This window comes from Oncorhynchus mykiss, chromosome 9 (assembly GCF_057628025.1).
Source record: "Oncorhynchus mykiss isolate SJ-2025 chromosome 9, ASM5762802v1, whole genome shotgun sequence".
Taxonomy (NCBI): Eukaryota; Metazoa; Chordata; class Actinopteri; order Salmoniformes; family Salmonidae; genus Oncorhynchus; species Oncorhynchus mykiss.
Window position 1 is genome coordinate 63,882,961 of NC_143030.1, and position 19,710 is coordinate 63,902,670.

Sequence of the window (19,710 nt, forward strand, 5' to 3'; positions counted from 1 at the left end):
AGGCAGTTCTAGTTACGTTGTCAAGAACATAGTCGACGGTGTTGCCAAAGCAAAGAGAGGCTTGTCACACAGCAACTGCATAGGACATGTCTAATGCTTTCCATTAGTTTCTGCCCACTGAACTTGAGAAAACATATTGCTGATGGCTATAATGTTAATGAACGATAATTAACTTCCATAAATTAATCACAGAAACAGTTATAATCACAGCAACAGTTGGAGCAAACTGTCTTCCACCACCACCACCTAAATCTCTAGAGAAAAGTTAAAGCCAACGCCCCGTTTGCCCGTCTTTACTCCCTCCTTCCAATTTTGTTCTCTAGTCCAGGAAGTTGCCATTACTCACCCATTCGAAGGAGTCGCAAGTTGGAGAGAAGAAAAAAAAACGAAGTTAGGAGGCAACAGCAGTCCGCTTTTTCCTTACTGAATGTAACTTGTGTCTTCGTTGAGTTGTGCAACTTTGCAATATTCAGCCATTATACTTAACTGGTAAATTATACATTTAATTTCGTTATGGCTGATACAGAGGCCAGTGTCGCTGCGGGCTGCCTGGAGAAACTCAAGGGCTACGTGAAGACCCGAAAAGGAACTATTCTTGCTGCAGAAATAGTACGTTTGTTTCGATTTACTCTTAAAGCCTTATACACAAGGAGTAGACTACTGCTGCAACCTAAACGTACTGCTATCTAGGAGTTTCCAAACTATGAATGAAAGCTCTGTTCTAGAAATATGATATAATTCCCTAGAATATATCCTTGTTATGATGACATACTACTTTAGGTTTGCATTCATAACCTTAGCATAGGCCTCTATTAAGCAATAAGTAAACCTACTACTTTACAAAAATGTATCTTAGATCATAACTGAATAGGCTATGTGGGTGTAGTTCATTTATCTACAGCTGTTTTTGCAATACAGATCTGTGAGTATTTCCATGATGGTATTCCAATGATTTGATCATGGCATGATAATGAATGGGGCCATTTTAAAATCGTTGACACAGTTATCTGGACTTAAAGGAACTGGACCTAGAATGAGAACCATGTGCTCTTGGAGGTAGGGGCCAGGCCAAGGGCTGGGTTTGTAGGCCAAGGGTTAAGAGCTTCCACCTGTCACTTCTGTGGTGTTGTGCGTGAATCTCCCCTCATTTGGCACGCAACATTCAAACGCTGACAAGTTTAGATTGAAAATCAGTGTACATAGGGTCACATACTACAGGATATCCATGAGAGTTATGATTATGTGTGACAATTAGTCATGGAAGGATGACAGACCTCTCCCTAAGATTGATAAGGTGTGCTGAATTTGTTTTACACATTTACTACCTAGCTTGTAAATGTGTACAGCTTCTTCTCTTTGATGTTGTGCTCATTAATGTTCCGTTATGTAGCAAGGTTATTATAGTCAACTGAAATTAAAATGATTAACAAACATCTAAAAAACTAAAACCATACTGAAATTATTATCTTTGACCCCAAAACAAACAAAAATAAAATAACCATCATAAATTATGTTCAGATAAAAGATCTAAACTGTAATGGGATTTTCAATGGGAGTTTCAAGCTTTTGGGGGGGGGGTTTCATGCTACTGAATGTGGCTGTTAAAAATGTGGTCAGGAGATGATTGTTTCAAATAGGCCTAATTTATGCATCACTATCACAAGCTAACAGGGGAAAAAATGTAGCTAACTTGATTCTTACATGTACTACTAAATGTAAAAAGCATTGGATTAGTATATGGGCTAGAGAGCTTTTCCTTCCACCATATTTTTTTGTACCGGTCTCAACAATATTCATTTTAAATCCAAGTCACATTGAGGTTGACTTTATAAATTAAGGCTGAGGCTGCGGCTCCTAGGTAACTGCCCCGCCCCCCTGGATCAATTTTATCCAGAGTTGGAGATCCGAATCACATTCTGCAGATGTTTTTCTTTACCTCTACTTTACCAATACATTTTTTGAGGTCACCCTCCCTTCACATTTCTCACTGTCAATTAATACAAATAATAATTCTTAAAATTTTAATGGTGAAATGTCCATGCCGCATCTGCATACCAACCATTTAATTTCAATCAATTTCATGGGGATATTCCAGACCTGAATCCTTAATTTAACTATTTGGAATTTAATGTAGGAGGAGCCAAATAAAGGAGTGGCAGCTGCAGCAGCAAACCAGGCTTTTGAAAACGCCTATGAAATTTGACTTTTGGACCAACTTCGAAATTTGACTTTGAATAAATGTGGATAATCATCAGAATCTTAAGTAAAATTGTGATCCTGTTACCCACGCATGCTTTCTGTCCCTAACACTGATTTTTAATTTTTTTTAACTAGCAAATCAGGTCTAAAAAGAACTTAAACTGAATTTCAAATAAAAATAGAAAAATGAATAAGAATTTAAAAAATATGAAAACCTTGTTATGTAGACTAACAAGCTGACCAAACTGGACATGCACGTGCACCATTGCGCGCACATTGATTTTGTTCACCCACACCAGAAGCGATCAGGACACACAGGTTGAAATATCAAAACAAACACTGAACCAATTATATTAATTTGGGGACAGGTCAAAAAGCATTAAACATTTATGCCAATTTAGCTAGTTAGTTGGCTGTTGCTTGTTTATTTGCCCTGGTATATAAACATTGGGTTGTTATTTTACCTGAAATGCACAAGGTCCTCTACTTTGACAATTAATCCACAGATAAAACTGTAAACCGAATTTGTTTCTCGTCATCTATCCTCCTTCCTTCACGTTTCTTTTTCTTCTTTGGACTTTTATATAGCTTTTCTTCTTTGTACTTTAATGGCAGTTGGCAACCAACTTTACAGCATTACTACAACTGACCGGAATGGACCTAAGTTCATCTTTCAATCCCCCACGTGGGTATATGCTTCTGAAAACCCGATGGAAGAGGACAGACTTGCAGCACGTTGAGCGTCACAAATAGAACCAATTTCTATTTTAGCGACCTGGCCATGCATGAGCTTGCTGACACGCGCGAGCAGTGTGGGTGCAATAATTGAATAACATGTATGTGTACATTTATTTTGCAGTGCTCGCACACGCGACTTGTCCGGTCTGTTTTAGCATGTAACTGTGGCCAAATTCAAGTAAAGGTTTAGCAGCAAACTGTAGCCTATGTCCAGTCATATATGGACATTTAAAATCCAGCCCACACAAGAGCCCATCAAATGTAGAACAAACACAACTGTTGAGCACAACCAGAGAGAGACAAAGTGGGTACATGGTTTGATGGAAAGGGGAATGCACTGCAGATGACATCCAAAATTATGCACAGGCCAATCAAACTACGTTTTTTTTCCTTCAACATTATGCTAAACCCATCTGGATTGAGTTAACCAGGATGTATGTAAAAACACTCCAGGAATAGACATGAATAACTTCAAGCAGGCCAAGTGTCTTTGTACACAGTAGACCCCTTTTAATGTGCTCTACATCCATGAGATGTATTGTAGGGTAGTAAGTGTCCTTTGGGGGCTTTGTTACCCATGCCTAAGTGCATTGAAGAGGACCATCCCACTACTCTGGTGGAGTTGTTGCATGCATACTGATTGTCTATCTTGTTGCTCAGTGTTGTCATTGCCCTAAGAAGTCAGCACTGGTGAATCTCTCCTTTTGTAAAGATAAGCACTATTGGGTATGATAGGTGTTCTGTTCTAAAGGGGGTGGTAACTCACAGACTGAGCTTTCCCATAAAATGGAACAGAATATCATTCTAGCGAGTTCTAGAATGTTAAGAGTTTCTTTCCAAAACCCTATATCCACCAATTTTTCACATTTTCATCAGAAATGATTGCTTATGGGTGCATTCATGTGTGTGTAAAATATTACTGCAAATCTTCTGTCCTCGTTTGCAACACTCACTACCGAGTTCCAAACTGCCTCTGGAAGCAACGTCAGCACAAGAACTGTTAAGAAGTGTTCATTGGGAGCTTCATGAAATGTGTTTCCATGGCCGAGCAGCCGCACACAAGCCTAAGATCACCATGCTCAATGCCAAGCGTCGGCTGGAGTGGTGTAAAGCTCAATGCCATTGGACTCTAGAACAGTAGAAACGCGTTGTCTGGAGTGATGAATCACGCTTCACAATCTGGTAGTCAGACGGACGATTCTGGGTTTGACAGATGAACACTTTTGGGATGAATTGGAATACCGACTGCGAGCCAGGCCTAATCGCCCAACATCAGTACCCGACCTCACTACTGCTCTTGTGGCTGAATAAGTCCCCGCAGCAATGTTCCAACATCTAGTAGAAAGCCTTCCCAGAAGAGTGGAGGCTGTAATAGCAGCAAAGGGGGACCAACTCCATATTAATGCCCATGATTTGGGTATGAGATATTAGACGAGCAGGTGTCCACATACTTTCGGTCATGTAGTGTATGTGTAGAGTTTATTTTAGCAAGGGGGTTCCTAGACTCAGATCCCAGAGGTCAGTGTTTCAGTGCTTTGCAGAGGTAATGGAAATTCCAGAGATGTGTGAGGTTGCTGCAGCCTGGGATAAAGAATGCAGGAATCGCTTATATTGCAACTCTATATGACCTGGCTTGGCATTCAAGGACAGTTTCACACCTTGCTGGAGACAGGTCAGTTGGATGACCCCCCTTGTGGAGCATCACAACAGCCCGGGAGAAAGTATGAAAGTCACAGGACGAGAGATGGTAGATGTCTCAGACAGTTTACATACTGTAGTTCATACAGAGCAAAGAATACTCCAGCAGGAAGAGGAGGATCATGTGATGTGAGATACACAGGAAGTACCATCATTAATCAGTCGGGAAATACTCATTTCCTCACCCACCGTTTCATAGTAACCCCATGTACTGTAAAGGATTGACACTGACACTATGGTACATGGCTTCTGAACTTAAATGGGTCTATGGAAGCCATATTCCAAAAGGGTGATTCCATGCCAGCATAGCCCCAAAATATTTTTGGTATCTCAGATTGTTCTGCCAATTCTCACATAGAAACTTAATTGGGACGAAGAATGTTTGATATGCTTTTTACCTTTTGTAGCGCAAACAATTAATTGGTTCATTGGGTTTGAACATGCTTCTGTGAAAGCTAGCTAATGTCAAAGTGAAACATAGTCAGTGTGACTCTCCCTGGATGATGAGCAATCGTTTCATGTAAGCTGAGTAATGTAGGCATTGCAGTAGCTTGTTCTGTTCCTATTACTGTGCTTAGAAATGGTATTTTGCCTCTCATCCCGATACTATTCAGAGAAGCTAGTTCCATTGAAACATCAGTTGAGCTTTTCCTGGCATTTCTTTGTGTGTGAGATTGTGTGTATAGTTACATCTCTCTGTGTTTTTGGTTGCCACTCTGCTCCTGTTTTTAGATTGTTAATATATTGACTGTAATCATTGACAAAATATTGGTCATTTTCCATAGTCAGCATATGGAGGACTGAACAGATTCCATCTGGGTCTTCAGTCTGGTCAGAAATGGAGCAGTTTTTCCTGTGGTGTAACAGTGAGATGTCAACATCGCAGGCCCTTTTTTTGTTGTGAAGGGCTTTTGGATAGTGGGTGTTTCTCCATGTGACGGCCTCTTCATTAGCCGGTTACCCTTAGAGCAGCTGGCTGAGGCCAGAATAGAATAGAGCCTCATTGTGTAGGCCCCTCGCCCCGGCCACCCCACAAGTGCACAGAGGCAGCTCGTGCCAGTCTCTGGAACACACGAAGCACTGATGTGTGCCGGGAAGGGGGGAGGGGGCACCTTATTGCATCATCTGTAGGCTACTACCACACTTTTGACTGGGTTTGCCCTAACTTAGCTTACTGCTCTGTGGCAGTAAGCCAGTTCATATATAGCCAATATAATTATTTTATCCCTCAAATCAATGAAAAAAGGGTAGCTTTGCAACTGCAAGCAAAGTTGACAATCTCCAATATCTTCCCTGAACATCTAAGTCAGTAACATCTTTGTCATCCTCACAAAGGCTTTGTGATGTCAAGTTTCACCATGAAATGTGACCATTCTTTCAAAACCTGCCTGTGGTTGTATTTAAATATATCTACCCACCCAGAATCATAGCTCAACAGCAGCAACAATAGAGAGATTCAGTAAGGGCTGGTGTTGCTGCTACACTGTGGGCTGTCCAAGTTTATGTACTCTCCACACTGACCCTATTTCACTGGAATGGACTGAAGGGAATGCCAGCCGATTTTTTTTTTCTGATGGAAAAATGCATTCTTGACTTGTTACAGTCCCCTCTGTAAATACAATTAAAGCAACATGTTAAAGAAAGACATGTAAATGTTTAGGATAAAAAAGATCAATCCCAGCACTGGGAAACTACCCAGTGTGATATCGGCTTCTAAACTGATTGGCTATGTTAACTACTATGTTTTTTGTTGCATGTGTTTTGTGACAGCCTCGGTTGTTTGTGTACTTCGTTGCATCACCACAGGGTCTTTAACCCCGTATAGACGGTGTTTATTGTGTCCTGTTTGATGTGGGAGATGCTAGTGTTTGTGTGTGACATGGCAGTGATGGTGTCTGTCCATTTGACATTGCTGCCCCCTGGTCTCACTCAGCCTGGGTCTTGGAGTAGAAGACTATCGTGGATAAAATATGGTCTTAAGTCAACTGTCATACCATCTTCATGTGGTGGAAATGACTCTGAGATGACTGTTCCTATCACTGCTGATCTGCTGTCTGGGATGAGTTTTAATCATGTCATTCAACCTGAACTGCTAATTCAAAGGAAAGGGAGGAATCTGGAGCCAAATTGTTAGTTTGTTGTAAACTACAGTGAGACGTTCCCCAAGGATTCTGGGATACGTAGCAGTAATTTCCTAAAAAGGAAATGTTATGAATAACATACCAAATTCAAGCAATTCGGCTACAGATTAATTGAGCATAAAAGCATTTTTTGCCCTACAGATTTAGTACCTTTATAAACATATTACACTGAATATTTTCATGCAGGCTTTTTCTCTCTCTCCTCTTTCTCTCACTCTACCTTTCCCCCAAATGAATTGTCTGTCATTTTCTTTCAGCTCATCAGTTTTATTATCCTAATCTGCTATGCTGCATCATTGTATGGAGGTTATTCTGCAGTGGCCATCTGTGAGATGGTGTTCGCCATCATCTTCTTTGTCGTCTTCATGATGGAAATGGACAAGTCCATCCAGGTGGTCAACTGGGTCTGGAGTGTGAGTACAGTATATATGTTTACACAGACACACACCTAGACACACACACACACAAACACGCACGCACGCACACACACACCTAGACACGCATACCTAGAGAGACAAACACGCGCGCACACACACACACACACACACACATACCTAGAGAGACACACACACAGAGAAAGAGAAGCACATGCACAAATTATAGATACATTCATAAAAACAGACAGTAACCCATGGACTTTCCAAGTGCCATTAGAAGTACAATCATTCACTAATGTTGGTCTCTTCCTCTCAGGATCTTATCCGTGCTGCTATTGGTGCAGCCCTGTACCTTATCACCTCTCTGATCTGTGTGATTGGTGGAGCCGGGGACGGCGCCCGTATTGCAGGAGGGGTGAGTCAAATGTCTAACCATCCTGAGATATTTTAATAGAAACAAACTAGAGCATCAAATTTCCTACTTCTTCAGCTCTCCAATACGTCAGGCCAATTAATCACTGAAAAGTAGAACTTGGTGCTTAGAATATGTTTATATTAACAGTTATTCCATTCCCTTAGGTGTTTGGCCTGCTGGCTGGGATCCTGTTTTCCTATGATGCCTACACCATCTTTCTGGTCATCAAGAGCACCAGGCAGCACACAGCAGCGCCCACTGGTGGGTGATTTAGATAAGGTTGCAGCTTTGCTATGAACTGGGTCGTTCCACCAATTCGGTGCCTTGGTAATTTGAACATTCTGTCATAAAGAGCACATGTTCAACTTCATAAAAAACACATTTTCTCATCGCAAAAGGTTAAATAAATAAAAATGACTATAGTAAGTGCCAAATAAAGTAACAGGGGAGATAGTAACAAGGTTCACGATTTCATCTTAAATCAGCCATAAATCCCCTTTTGACAGGGGAAATGGAAGCTTGTGTGAAACAGAGATGAGCAATGCAAGCTTCACAAAAACAAATTGTCCTGTCTATATGGGTAACAGGGTGGAAGTGTTTTTATTTATTTTACCTTTTATTTAAAAAGGCAAGTCCGTTATGAACAAATTCTTATTTTCAATGACGGCAGTGGGTTAACTGCCTTGTTCAGGGGCAGAACGACAGATTTGTACCTTGTCAGCTCGGGGATTTGAACTTGCAACCTTTCAGTTACTAGCCCAACGCTCTAACCACTAGGCCACCCTGTTTTGTGCTTGACCTGCTCGGTTTTCCACCACAAAACACCAGAAAATGGACAAAAAGATTTTCAGTTAAGTTCACGTAACAGGGTTGACCTTAATATGAGGGACAGATGTAAGTGAATCACTAATCACATTAAATAAATAAATAATCATCTTCAGAAATGACTTTGTCAAAGCAACAAAATAACTAGGGCTTTACAATGGAAACTTGGAGAAATGTTGGGGTTAAGTGGATTAAAATCTTCCTAGAAGTCACAGAGGGTGCACAGAGGGTGCACAGAGGGTGCACAGAGGGTGCACAGAGGGTGCACAGAGGGTGCACAGAGGGTGCACAGAGGGCGCCAATCTGAACCACATTGCTGAATTTTGGCACTTTAGCACGTCTTTATATCGAAAATCTGATTTATTGAATTCTCCATGTGGTCTATATTAAAGGGCACTTAATTTAATCTAACGGGCATTTAAAATGCAATATTGGTGCACAATTTTTACTTAAAATATCAAAGGGACTCAAGTCACTCATTTCGTGGAACGACCCAACTACAGTTTTGACAGACATTTTCTCACCTAATTTGATTTGTTCTATTCTCTGCTTTGTTTACAGACGACAGAGTTTAAGCACTCAAAGCTATACCCCCCCCCCAAAAAAAGAAAAAGGAAGTTTGTGCAGGAGGAGTCGAAAATGAAGAGAGAAAGAAGTGCAGCAGATTGGAAGGAATATGATTCTCAAATGAAGAGATTAATAGCAGCAATTAACCAATGTTAGGGTCAGAAGAGAGAAACATCTGCAGTACATCTATAGCTGACCCAGAGGAGAATGTTACTGCATTGAGATCTGCGTGTTCAAAATAATTATGTCAATTCCAGGAGGGATTCCCTTGACAAAGGGTTATTCTAGTCTCTGTGTACAATTCTACCATCTACCGAAAAGGGAAAGATGTAAATATTATGCAGCATAAGGAGGTGAAAAGCTTTGGTCAGTTTTCATACATTTGTTTTCTGATCTAATTAATTAATTAATTAATTAATGTGTCAAAAGATGTCTGTTTGTATTACATCCACTACTAAAGGTTTGGTTTATTAGTAATGAAATTGTAGCATTACATCCATAGAGGTGCTCAGATTAATAAAACATTAAAATGTAACATCAGCTGTTTACCTTTGCAGTTTTAGTACAAATTACTTCAAACAGCATTCTATCTTTCTGCTTCATCAACATTTCACCTCAGCGGCAAAGCCCTCTCAATATTCGCGCTGTAATATATTATAATTGTGCTGGTCAAATTTAGCCGTAAATTTAGCCAAATTCATTCTGCCCCCATAGTAAGGTTAGATGTTCCTTTGCCACCAAAGAACTTCTCGTTAGTAGGCTACTCTTGCCATAGGAAACACACATGTTTTCATCATCCTGGTTTTCACAAATCTAACTCAGGTTGTGTGTTTCTTGCCTGTATTTGTGTGTTTTTTTAACCAATGGTAAAAAATATATTTTAATGCCATTTTGTGTTGTACAAGAGAAATGTTACCTCAGTAAGTGCACCGTTGTTAAGGGATATAGACAGTCTGTATGCGGTTATAGTAAACTCTTAGAAAATTGTTTATTTAGAATTAGCAGTTAAATTAATTAGCAGAGAATATTATTTTATCAATTGTGTGGTTGACATTTCAGGATCCATATGTTATTTTAATATGCTTTAGTAAATGCTACCTTGCCTCCGAAATATAAAATTAATGTTTCAAGGTATAATTTGGCCTCAATGTTTTATTTCTAACAGGATTTTTTTATTTCTTGTTTCATCCTTTTTGTGTGTTTTGAAACACTGAGGCATTCACAATGCTTTGCACAATAAAAGCCATTTGTTTCTCTAAATAATTATGAACCTCTCTAATAACTGCTATTACAAATTATATAATCACATTGTTGTTATATACATAGTACTTACTAGCCTGATGACTTCCACAAAAATATTCTGCTTCTCTGTCGTTTGCTACATACCTCAGTTGGCGTGGAGTAGCGTTTGGCCAGAGCATTGATTCTGGTTAGCCAGGCTAACAACTGTGTACACTGGTTTGTGGCATGCACAAGTACAAGGACCTGAGGGCTGTCTCTTAAAGCTACCACAAGATGGAAGCAGCTGCCCTTTCAACATGACCAGGGTTCATTCTGTACTTTATTTTCTTCACAAATGGGCCCAATAATCGCAATAAAATGGAATGCTGCAAAATACTATCAACAATTACTAATCATTTAGATTTTGACTGGACCTAAATAACATATTTAGTATGATTTTCAGGAAACTAGATAAACACATGCCCTTTTTCACTGTCTTTGGTTGATCCTCCTCAGTAAACCCCATGAGCCTTTGTAGGCCTTTTGTTAGACCATAAACAAATATATATCTGGTTCTTCTTTTACTTTTCCCAAATTCTCCAACAACCCTTCAGCTGATCCAACAAGTACCCACACCGTGCTGGGAGTTATACTGGCTTAAACCTCTTTGACCATTTGCATGCTGGCCAATATAATATATATATTTTTTGTGCAACTCAGTTATTCCTTCCTTAATACAAAAATGTTTGCTCATTGGCGTCAAACAATTTCATTCATGTTGGACCATTATTTGGAAAAAACACTTCAACAGAGATTTTAAATTACATTAGAATAAAGTCCACCATTAATACCTAGTCTCATCATAGTGAGAAAATATGCTAGAAATATGTGTCACAAGCTGGCAAAGTCTTAATCTGGGAAAATTCATGTTGGAATGGGGCCCCTACAGGAACTCCATATGTGCATGGTTGGCTCAAGTAAAAATATACTGTATATAGGCCTAACATGAACTCCTGTGAATAGTCACTTTTTCATGTAAAGATGCTGTACAGTAGGTCTAAGTTGGAACAGAGATTGGATTGGTCAGGGGATGCGTATGGTATGTCTAGGGCCTAGTATGAGTACCCAGCTAGAAGAAAACCCATATTTTTTAGAAGATTCATTAATTTCACAGTATTGCAATCAGGTTACCTTCCTCTGTGGTTCACTCAAGAGGCATCATCCCCCTTAGGGGACACTTCTTTTATTTTTTTTACTAGCCCCTCAGCAGTTTTATGAAGACGGCTTTAGCTAGCCCAGATTGGGAACCTATCTCCCAACCTCATAACTAGCTACCAAGAAGCCATTTCAGGCTATCAATCAAGTTAGAGTAGCTAGCTTCATAAAAATATTCAAATCAAACATTTATAATACATATTTTCGAAGGCTGGGTTCCCCGGTTGAATACCCATGTCCTAAAGTCTTCCAACCTTGCCAGAAGGCAGACCAGCTAAGACCAGATAAGACCAGCTATCTTAGCTGGTCTGCCTTTAGAACCTTGGTATTCAACCGGGGAAACCAGCCTTCGAAAATGTACTATAAATGTTTTACTTGAATGTTTTTATGAATATCTCTAGCAACAACAGACTAAACAAATGTTTTATTATAAAGAGGGAAATATCGATTTTCTAACGATGTGAACTTTAGTTCTCAACTCCTAATATCTGACAAGGCTCTGAAATAGTACCAACGAGTAACATTACCAGTTGCGGCAAGTGATGCTGGCTGCTGGTAAGCTTTCTTGACTTGGACATTAACTTTTAAAATTCCCTGTCTCAGGTCAGTAAGGATCTCCACTTTATTTTAAGAATGTGAAATGTCAGAATAATAGTAGCGAGAATGATTTATTTCAGCTTCGATTTCTTTCATCACATTCCCAGCGGGTCACAAGTTTACATACACTCAATTAGTATTTGGTAGCATTGCCTTTAAATTGTTTAACTTTGGTCAAATGTTTTGGTTAGCCTTCCATAAGCTTCCCACAATAAGTTGGGTGAATTTTGTCCCATTCCTCCTGACAGAGCTGGTGTAATTGAGTCAGGTTTGTAGGACTCCTTGCTCGCAAACACTTTTTCAGTTCTTCCCACACACTTTCTATAGGATTGAGGTCCCGACTTTGTGATGGCCACTCCAATACCTTGACTTTGTTGTCCTTAAGCCATTTTGCCACAACTTTGGAAGTATGCTTGAGGTCATTGTCCATTTAGAAGACCCATTTGCGACCAAGCTTGAACTTCCTGACTGATGTCTTGAGATGTTGCTTCAATATAGCCACAGAATTTTCCATCCTCATGATGCCATTTATTTTGTGAAGTGCACCAGTCCCTCCTGCAGCAAAGCACCCCCACAACATGATGCTGCCACCCCTGTGCTTCACGGTTGGGATGGTGTTCTTCGGCTTGCAAGCCTCCCCCTTTACCTCCAAACATAACGATGGTCATTATGGCCAAACAGTTCTATTTTTGTTTCATCAGACCAGAGGACATTTCATCAAAAAATATGATCTTTGTCCCTATATGCAGTTACAAACCGTAGTCTGGCTTTTTTATGGCAGTTTTGGAGCAGTGGCTTCTTCCTTGCACTTTTCGCACCAAAGTACGTTCATATCTACGAGACAGAACACTTCTCCTTCCTGAGCGGTATGATGGCTGCGTGGTCCCATGGTGTTTATATTTGCGTACTATTGTTTGTACAGATAAATGTGGTACCTTCAGGTGTTTGGAAATTGCTCCCAAGGATGAACCAGACTTGTGGAGGTTACAATTTTTTTCTGAGGTCTTGGCTGATTTCTTTTGATTTTCCCATGATGTTAAGCAAAGAGGCACAAACTATAGTTTGTTAACAAGAAATTTGTGGAGTGGTTGAAAAGGGAGTTTTAATGACTCCAACCTTAGTGTATGTAAACTCCGACTTCCACTATAGTTCAGTTCTTTCTGTTGGCATGGTTGTGAGGTATTGTTTGTTTTTGACTACCTACCTGTGTTTGACCATTGCCTGCGACCATAATTCCTGCCTTCTGCGAAGGCATAATAAACATCTGCCACGCTCTGCGTGTGAATCTACACCTTTTTCTCCCTGAGTATTCATTAGAATACCTCACCTAAAAACTGAATAGATTCAGCAGAGCTACAGCGGAGCCTAACCCAGCAAGTGGAGCTTATGGAGGAAATTGTACATCTTCTCCGCCAGCCTATCCCTACTCCTCCGATGCCCGGTATCAAAACCCATAGCCCTCCTTCGTTCATACCCATGCCTGTAAAATATGACGGTATACCTGGGAAATGTTAGGGATTTCTGACACAATGCAGCAAATACATTGAGCACAACCCCACTAACTTCTTCACCGACAAGAGCAGAGTGGATTTTGTTGTCTCTACTCACAGGCAAAGCACTGGATTGGGACACCGCCTCTTCAAAGAGGTACACTGTGCTAACAAACCTCCAAACTTGCTTCAATGCCATACAACACTCCTTCCGTGGCCTTCAACTGCTCTTAAATGCTAGTAAAACTAAATGCATGCTCTTCAACCGATCGCTGCCCGCACCCGCCCGACTAGCATCACTACTCTGGACGGTTCTGTCTTAGAATATGTGGACAACTATAAATACCTAGGTGTCTGGCTAGACTGCAAACTCTCCTTCCATACTCACATTAAGCATCTCCAATCCAAAGTTAAATCTAGAATCGGCTTCCTACTTCGCAACAAAGCATCCTTCAGTCATGCTGCCAAACATACCCTTGTAAAACTGACTATTCTACCGATCCTTGACTTCGGAGATGTCATTTACAAAATAGCCTCCAACACTCTACTCAGCAAATTGGATGCAGTTTATCACAGTGCCATCTGTTTTGTCACCAAAGCCCCATATACTACCCACCACTGCGACTTGTATGCTCTCGTTGGCTGGTCCTCACTACATATTCGTCGCCAAACCCACTGGCTCCAGGTAATCTATAAGTCTTTGCTAAGTAAAGCTCTGCCTTATCTCAGCTCACTGGTCACCGTAGCACGCGCTCCAGCAGGTATATTTCACTGGTCATCCCCAAAGCCAACACCCCCTTTGGTCGCCTTTCCTTCCAGTTCTCTGCTGGAAATGACTGGAACGAATTGCAAAAATCACTGAAGTGGGAGACTTATATCTCCCTCACAAACTTTAAACCTCAGCTGTCAGAGCAGCTTACCGATCACTGCAGCTGTACACAGCCCATCTGTAAATAGCCCATCCAACCAACTACTTACCTCATCCACATATTTGTTTTTCTGCTCTTTTGCACGCCTGTATTTCTACTTGCACATCCTCATCTGCACATCTATCACTCCAGTGTAAATTGAATTACTTTGCCACTATTGGCCTATTTATTGCTTTTCTTCCTTACTTCATTTGCACAAACTGTATACAGATTTTCTATTGTGTTATTGACTCTACGTTTGTTTATCCCATGTGTAACTCTGTGTTGTTTTTGTCGCACTGCTTTGCTTTATCTTGGCTAGGTGGCAGTTATAAAAGAGAACTTGTTCTCAACTGGCCTACCTGGTTAAATAAAGTTGAAAAAAAAGGTATTTGATCATTCTCCCTCCGGTCGTCCTATAGAAGACCTCCTCATAGAACTTCAACAAGGATGCAATTCAGCTGCCGAGTATGCCCTCGAGTTCCGCACCAAGGCTGCAGGGAGTGGATGGAATGAGGCTGCTTTACTTACCGGCTACCGAAGAGGGCTCAAAGGGAACTTCAGGCGGAGCTGGCCTGTAGAGATGACCTTCAGGATTTAAATCAATACATTGGTATGTCCGCCGACCGCCGAAGAACTCTGCCACCCAGGAATCCGAAACCTTCTCTTTCCATGATTCCGTCATCCCGTCCGAGTCTTACAGAGCCCATGCAGTTGGGCCATGCTCCTCTCTCGTGTATCAAAGTCAAAAGCGGATCCAAGAAGGGCTCTGCCTATACTGTGGAGGGAAAGATCATCTACTCAGCCATTGCCCTGTTCGCCCCCCACGGAGGGATGAGAAAGGGTCCCTCCGCTGCCATGCAGGTAGCCGTGTCCTTATTTCTAAATATCTCCCAGAAGCAATTCTCCATCCCAGTATTGATAACCGTGAAGGGGGTTAGCAAGTACGTAGAAGGCTTGATAGATTCGGGAGCAGCAGGTCATTTTATTGATCACCAGCTAGTACAAGAGCTTGACATTGATCTAACACCTGTCACTCCTCCCTTAAGGATTAACACCCTGGACGGGCAGCCATTGGGCACGGGCTTCATCACGCACCTGACACAGAGCGTCACCCTCCAGATTGGCGTCTTCCACACCGAAACCATTCAACTCATGGAACTCTCATCCCCCAAACAGCCACTCATCCTTGGACACCTCTGGCTTTGTCGTCGTGAACCTGCCATTTCATGGTAACAAGGTGAACTACTGTCCTGCTCTTTACCTGCTTCTCCAGTTGTCTCAGCCTACCCTGTAGAGCCACCACCATTGAGGACTCTGCCTCAGCAGTGCCACCCACCATACCATCTGAATACGTCCAGTACAGAAATGTCTTCAGCAAAGTCAAGGCCTCCACTCTGCCACCACATCGCCCAGGAGACTGTGCTATTGACTTACTCCCTGTAGTGTCCCCACTGAAGGACTGTGTTTACCCCCTATCTATCCCAGAAAATGAGGCAATGGAGAACTACATTTGATGAATCACTCAAACGGTTTCATTCATCCTTCTTCGAAGAAGAAGAAGAATCCCTCATCTCCCTTCCGGGAAGCTTCAACCTTTGCCAATCCCTCACAGACCCTGGTCCCACATAGCTGTTGACTTCATCACAGGCCTTCCTGAATCCTCTAGTAACACCACCATCCTTGTCATGGACCGTTTTTCAAAAATGTGTCGTCTGGTTCCCCTTCCTCATTTACCTAACACCATGGAATTGTCTGAGTGTATGTTTCAGCAGGTGTTCCATCTGTATGTGATTCCCGGAGGACATTGTCTCTGACCGCGGGCCCCAGTTTGTCTCCCGAGTGTGGCAAGCTTTCTGTGACCGACTGGGGGTCGCCCTCAGCCTCTCCTCCGGGTACCACCCCCGGACCAACGGGCAGACGGAACACCTGAACCAAGAAATAGGGAAGTATCTCCGGCAACAATGTTCTGCCTCTCCACATGACTGGAGTCGGTATACGGCCTGGGCCAAATACGCTCAGAACTCACTCATGCACTCATCCCTCCTCCTTACTCCATTTCAGTGTGTCCTTGGTTATCAACCCCCCCATGTTTCCCAGTGCCAGGTGTAGCCTGGTACTGTCCCAGCTGTCGATGACCGGTTTCGGCGTAGTGAGCGGGAATGGGAGACCGCTCACAGTCATCTGCAGGAAGCCTCTAATACCCAGAAACGCTTTGCCGACAGATGCCACCGACCTACGCCACTCTTTCATCCCGGGCAGCATGTGTGGCTCTCTACCAGAGACATCCACCTCCCCTGCAAAAAGTTCTGTCCTCGCTTCAATGGTACCTTCAAGATAACACATCGCATCAACCCTGTAACGTACCGCCTCCAGTTACCCCATCAGTATAAAAATCTCCTCGTCCTTCCATGGGTCTCTGTTAAAACCGGTCATCTCCAGTCCTCTTCACCCTCCAGTCTCTACCCGCAGTGCGCCCCCACCGTTGGACGTTGGAGGGGAACCTGCCTACGCCATTCAGGCCGTCCTTGATTCCAAATGCCTGAGAGGTCGCATCCACTACATAGTGGACTGGGAAGGTTATGGGCCTGAAGACCGGTCCTGGGCCCCCGATCAAGACATCCTCGACCCAGAGATGGGGGGGTACTGTAAGGTTCTGTTTGTATGGTTGTGAGATATTGTTTGACTAATAATGAAAAAACTGTTTACCTACCAGATCTATTCATTTTCAAATGTTGATTACTTGTCCTTGCCATTATCCTTCATCGGATGGTAAGACAAGACATGTGGAAAGAAAAATGTTTTGCAAACATATTATGGGGGTCACTGGTTTCCCTGGGCAGGGTTCCCTGGGCAAGAAAAGGTTGAAGACCTTCTAAAGCAAGCAATAACTAAATGTACTGAATATGACTCACATGCATTTAAATCTTTTACCCAGATTTTAGCAGAAGCATATTGTAAGGTTCTGCTTTTCTTTTCTTAGTCAACCTTGTGTTATTTTTCATTGTGTTCTTGAACGTAGCCCTGTTTCTTTGTGTTCTGGAATGTAGCCCTGTCTTTCATTTTTGTTCATTGATTTCACCTGTGTTCATTTCTCACCTGGTCTCATCAGCTCCCTATTTACTTTAGTTTAGTTCTTTCTGTTTGTATGGTTGTGCGGTATTGATTGTATTTGACTACCAACCTGTGTTTGACCATTGCCTGCGACCATGATTCCTGCCCTCTGTGAAGGCGTAATAAACATCTGCCGCGCTCTACGCATGAATCTACACATTTTTCTCGCTGAGTATTCATTACAGAATACTTAAAAACGCCGTGGATTCAGCGGAGCTACAGTGGCGCCTAACCCAGCAAGAGGAGCGTATGGAGTATTCAAAACACATATTTACCTTCTTTAAAAAAAAAATGCCACCAGGCTACAGACAGCTCAAGAGTTATGCTTAGATATGCAGGAAAATATACATATTTTACATAGACTTAAGCATAATGATTATAGGTATTTGAAAAAATGCGAAATTCTCAATTATGGGCGGGGGGCCTAGCCCCCTTCAGGACCACCCTGCAGCCATCCTCATGTACTCTTTGTTCCCCTTCAGATGTTTTGGGGTGCATGATGCCCCTGGTGCACTCTACCTTTAAAAAGTTGACTCCTCATGGCCCGAGTGTTTTCTTATTATTGCAACAGATGGGCAATATTGAAGAACCTCAACGCCAGTACAGTGTTCATCCGTGCTCAATAAGTGCAGTCATCTCGGTGTAGCGTGCTTACGTATGCGTCAGTAATTTTCAGACGACTCCAGCAAATTGACTGCGTAAAACTCCAAGAAGAGGGTGTTTGTACAATTTTGGTACTGTATTTGGGACACAGATTATCGGAACATATTTTACGTTATGTGAATTTAGATGCTTCATGTATCTACCTATTTAAATACTCTCCCAGACTATTTGGAAACAACGAAGCCGCTTGTTCTTTAACCATCGACATGTTCAAGCGCGGATCTAAAAAACGACGGTCGAATCGCTCGGTAAGTAGAATGGCCAGAACTACAGGTTAAAACATTGTACTTCGTTTTTTTTGTTTTTCAGTCCGTGGTATAGGCCTACTGTTTTCTGGAACGTACTTAAGACATTATTGACATACACTTCGAAAAGCTATTATATCTAGTTAATTACTTACAAATAAAGATAATCAAAGTTGGCAGAACTAAATAGGCTATGTGGTTGTTTTTTTTGCTAACGTTGTGTTATTCGGATTGGTTATAGACCTGCCTATGCGTTATGATATAATTGGACAAGTTGCTTTACTTCTCTTGATTTAGTTTACAGAATTCCATTCTTTGTTTTCTGAGTTGAGATGAATCATGGTTGCGTGGGAGGGGCGTACGGTCACCTACGTCATTGGCATTTACCTGCACAGGTTAGGCAGGCAACTTATAGCCCAAAGTATAGCCTTCCACTCACCGACCCCAGCCAGCACACTCTTAGGGAGATCTGTGTGACACACACTCATATTTTTTAAATGTACACACACTTGTTGCTCAAAGGCAAGGTAGTCTTTAAAAATGTTTTTATTTAAGAACATTTTCTCACCAATGCATTTGAGTTTGCACCTATGACTAGTGCCAGGGAGGATTTTTTTTTTCAGTAAGGGAGTTGAACCATTCAGTCATGGACTAGTATAGCTGTTGTTATACTAAACATCTGGCTTCTAGCATACTTGGAGCATTTCCAATGCCCTTAAAAGTGAATCACACTATAATTATACTGGGCTGTTGGCATGTGGAACTCGCCACACACAACAGATCCACACTATGGTCCCATTTAGGGTCTGCTGTATTCATGACTGCTCTGTCTCTACAGTATCGATTTCTATAAGAACTTCAGTAGAAGGTGAAATGGTATGTGGACATTATATAAGACATTCATACATATACATTTTAAAGAGTTATTATTGCAATTTCAAGAAGGCACATAAAAAGGCATATCCAGGGAGTACGTGTCTCCTTTCCTCTGCAGGAGCTTCCAAAATGTGAATAAAGCTTTTAGTCAGCGTCATTTTAGTAGCCTGAAGCAATCCTCCCAATGGAAGCTAAAAACACCGGTAGTTAAGACATGCAAAAGCTGCAGAATTATGCCTACTCAGTTTTGTTATGAATCACTTGAAAGGGTGGTTTTGAGGTCAAGACACAACACAGTAAGCCAGCTGGTGAGTTTAGTTGGTGTCAGCCTCTCTTAGTCAAAGAGAGGATACATTTTCTGGAAGCAATAAAAGCATTCTTTGCAGAAAATACATCCCACACTGAAGTACTTGTATTAAAT

General features: G+C 41.7%; 2 protein-coding genes across 3 annotated transcripts in view; both read left to right on the forward strand.

Annotated features, from left to right (window-relative positions):
• Positions 1 to 357: 357 nt before the first annotated feature.
• Positions 358 to 10,220, forward strand: plp2b (proteolipid protein 2b). Of its 2 annotated transcripts, none has more exons than XM_021616454.3 (5): positions 358 to 609; positions 7,034 to 7,189; positions 7,470 to 7,568; positions 7,733 to 7,847; positions 8,955 to 10,220. In XM_021616454.3, the coding sequence occupies exons 1-4, from the start codon at positions 514 to 516 to the stop codon at positions 7,835 to 7,837; spliced, it is 456 nt and encodes a 151-aa protein (XP_021472129.1). In that variant the 5' UTR covers positions 358 to 513; the 3' UTR covers positions 7,838 to 7,847; positions 8,955 to 10,220. The 2 variants fall into 2 exon arrangements, with proteins under 2 accessions (XP_021472129.1, XP_021472128.1); XM_021616453.3 differs by having other exon boundaries at positions 7,733 to 7,829.
• Positions 10,221 to 17,725: 7,505 nt separating this feature from the next.
• The window catches only part of prickle3 (prickle homolog 3), a 47,776-nt gene continuing 45,791 nt past the window's right edge, over positions 17,726 to 19,710 (forward strand). Inside the window, exon 1 of the mRNA XM_036988513.2 lies at positions 17,726 to 18,416. Coding sequence (XP_036844408.2) covers positions 18,375 to 18,416 — 42 coding nt within the window. The 5' untranslated portion in view covers positions 17,726 to 18,374. The remainder of the gene's footprint in view (positions 18,417 to 19,710) is intronic.

Coding starts and splice junctions, on each gene's coding strand:
- plp2b (XM_021616453.3), top strand. CDS start 514: ATGGCTGATACAGAGGCCAGTGTCGCTGCGGGCTGCCTGGAGAAACTC. Junction 610..7,033: donor CTATTCTTGCTGCAGAAATA/GTACGTTTGTTT, acceptor ATTTTCTTTCAG/CTCATCAGTTTTATTATCCT. Junction 7,190..7,469: donor TGGTCAACTGGGTCTGGAGT/GTGAGTACAGTA, acceptor TCTTCCTCTCAG/GATCTTATCCGTGCTGCTAT.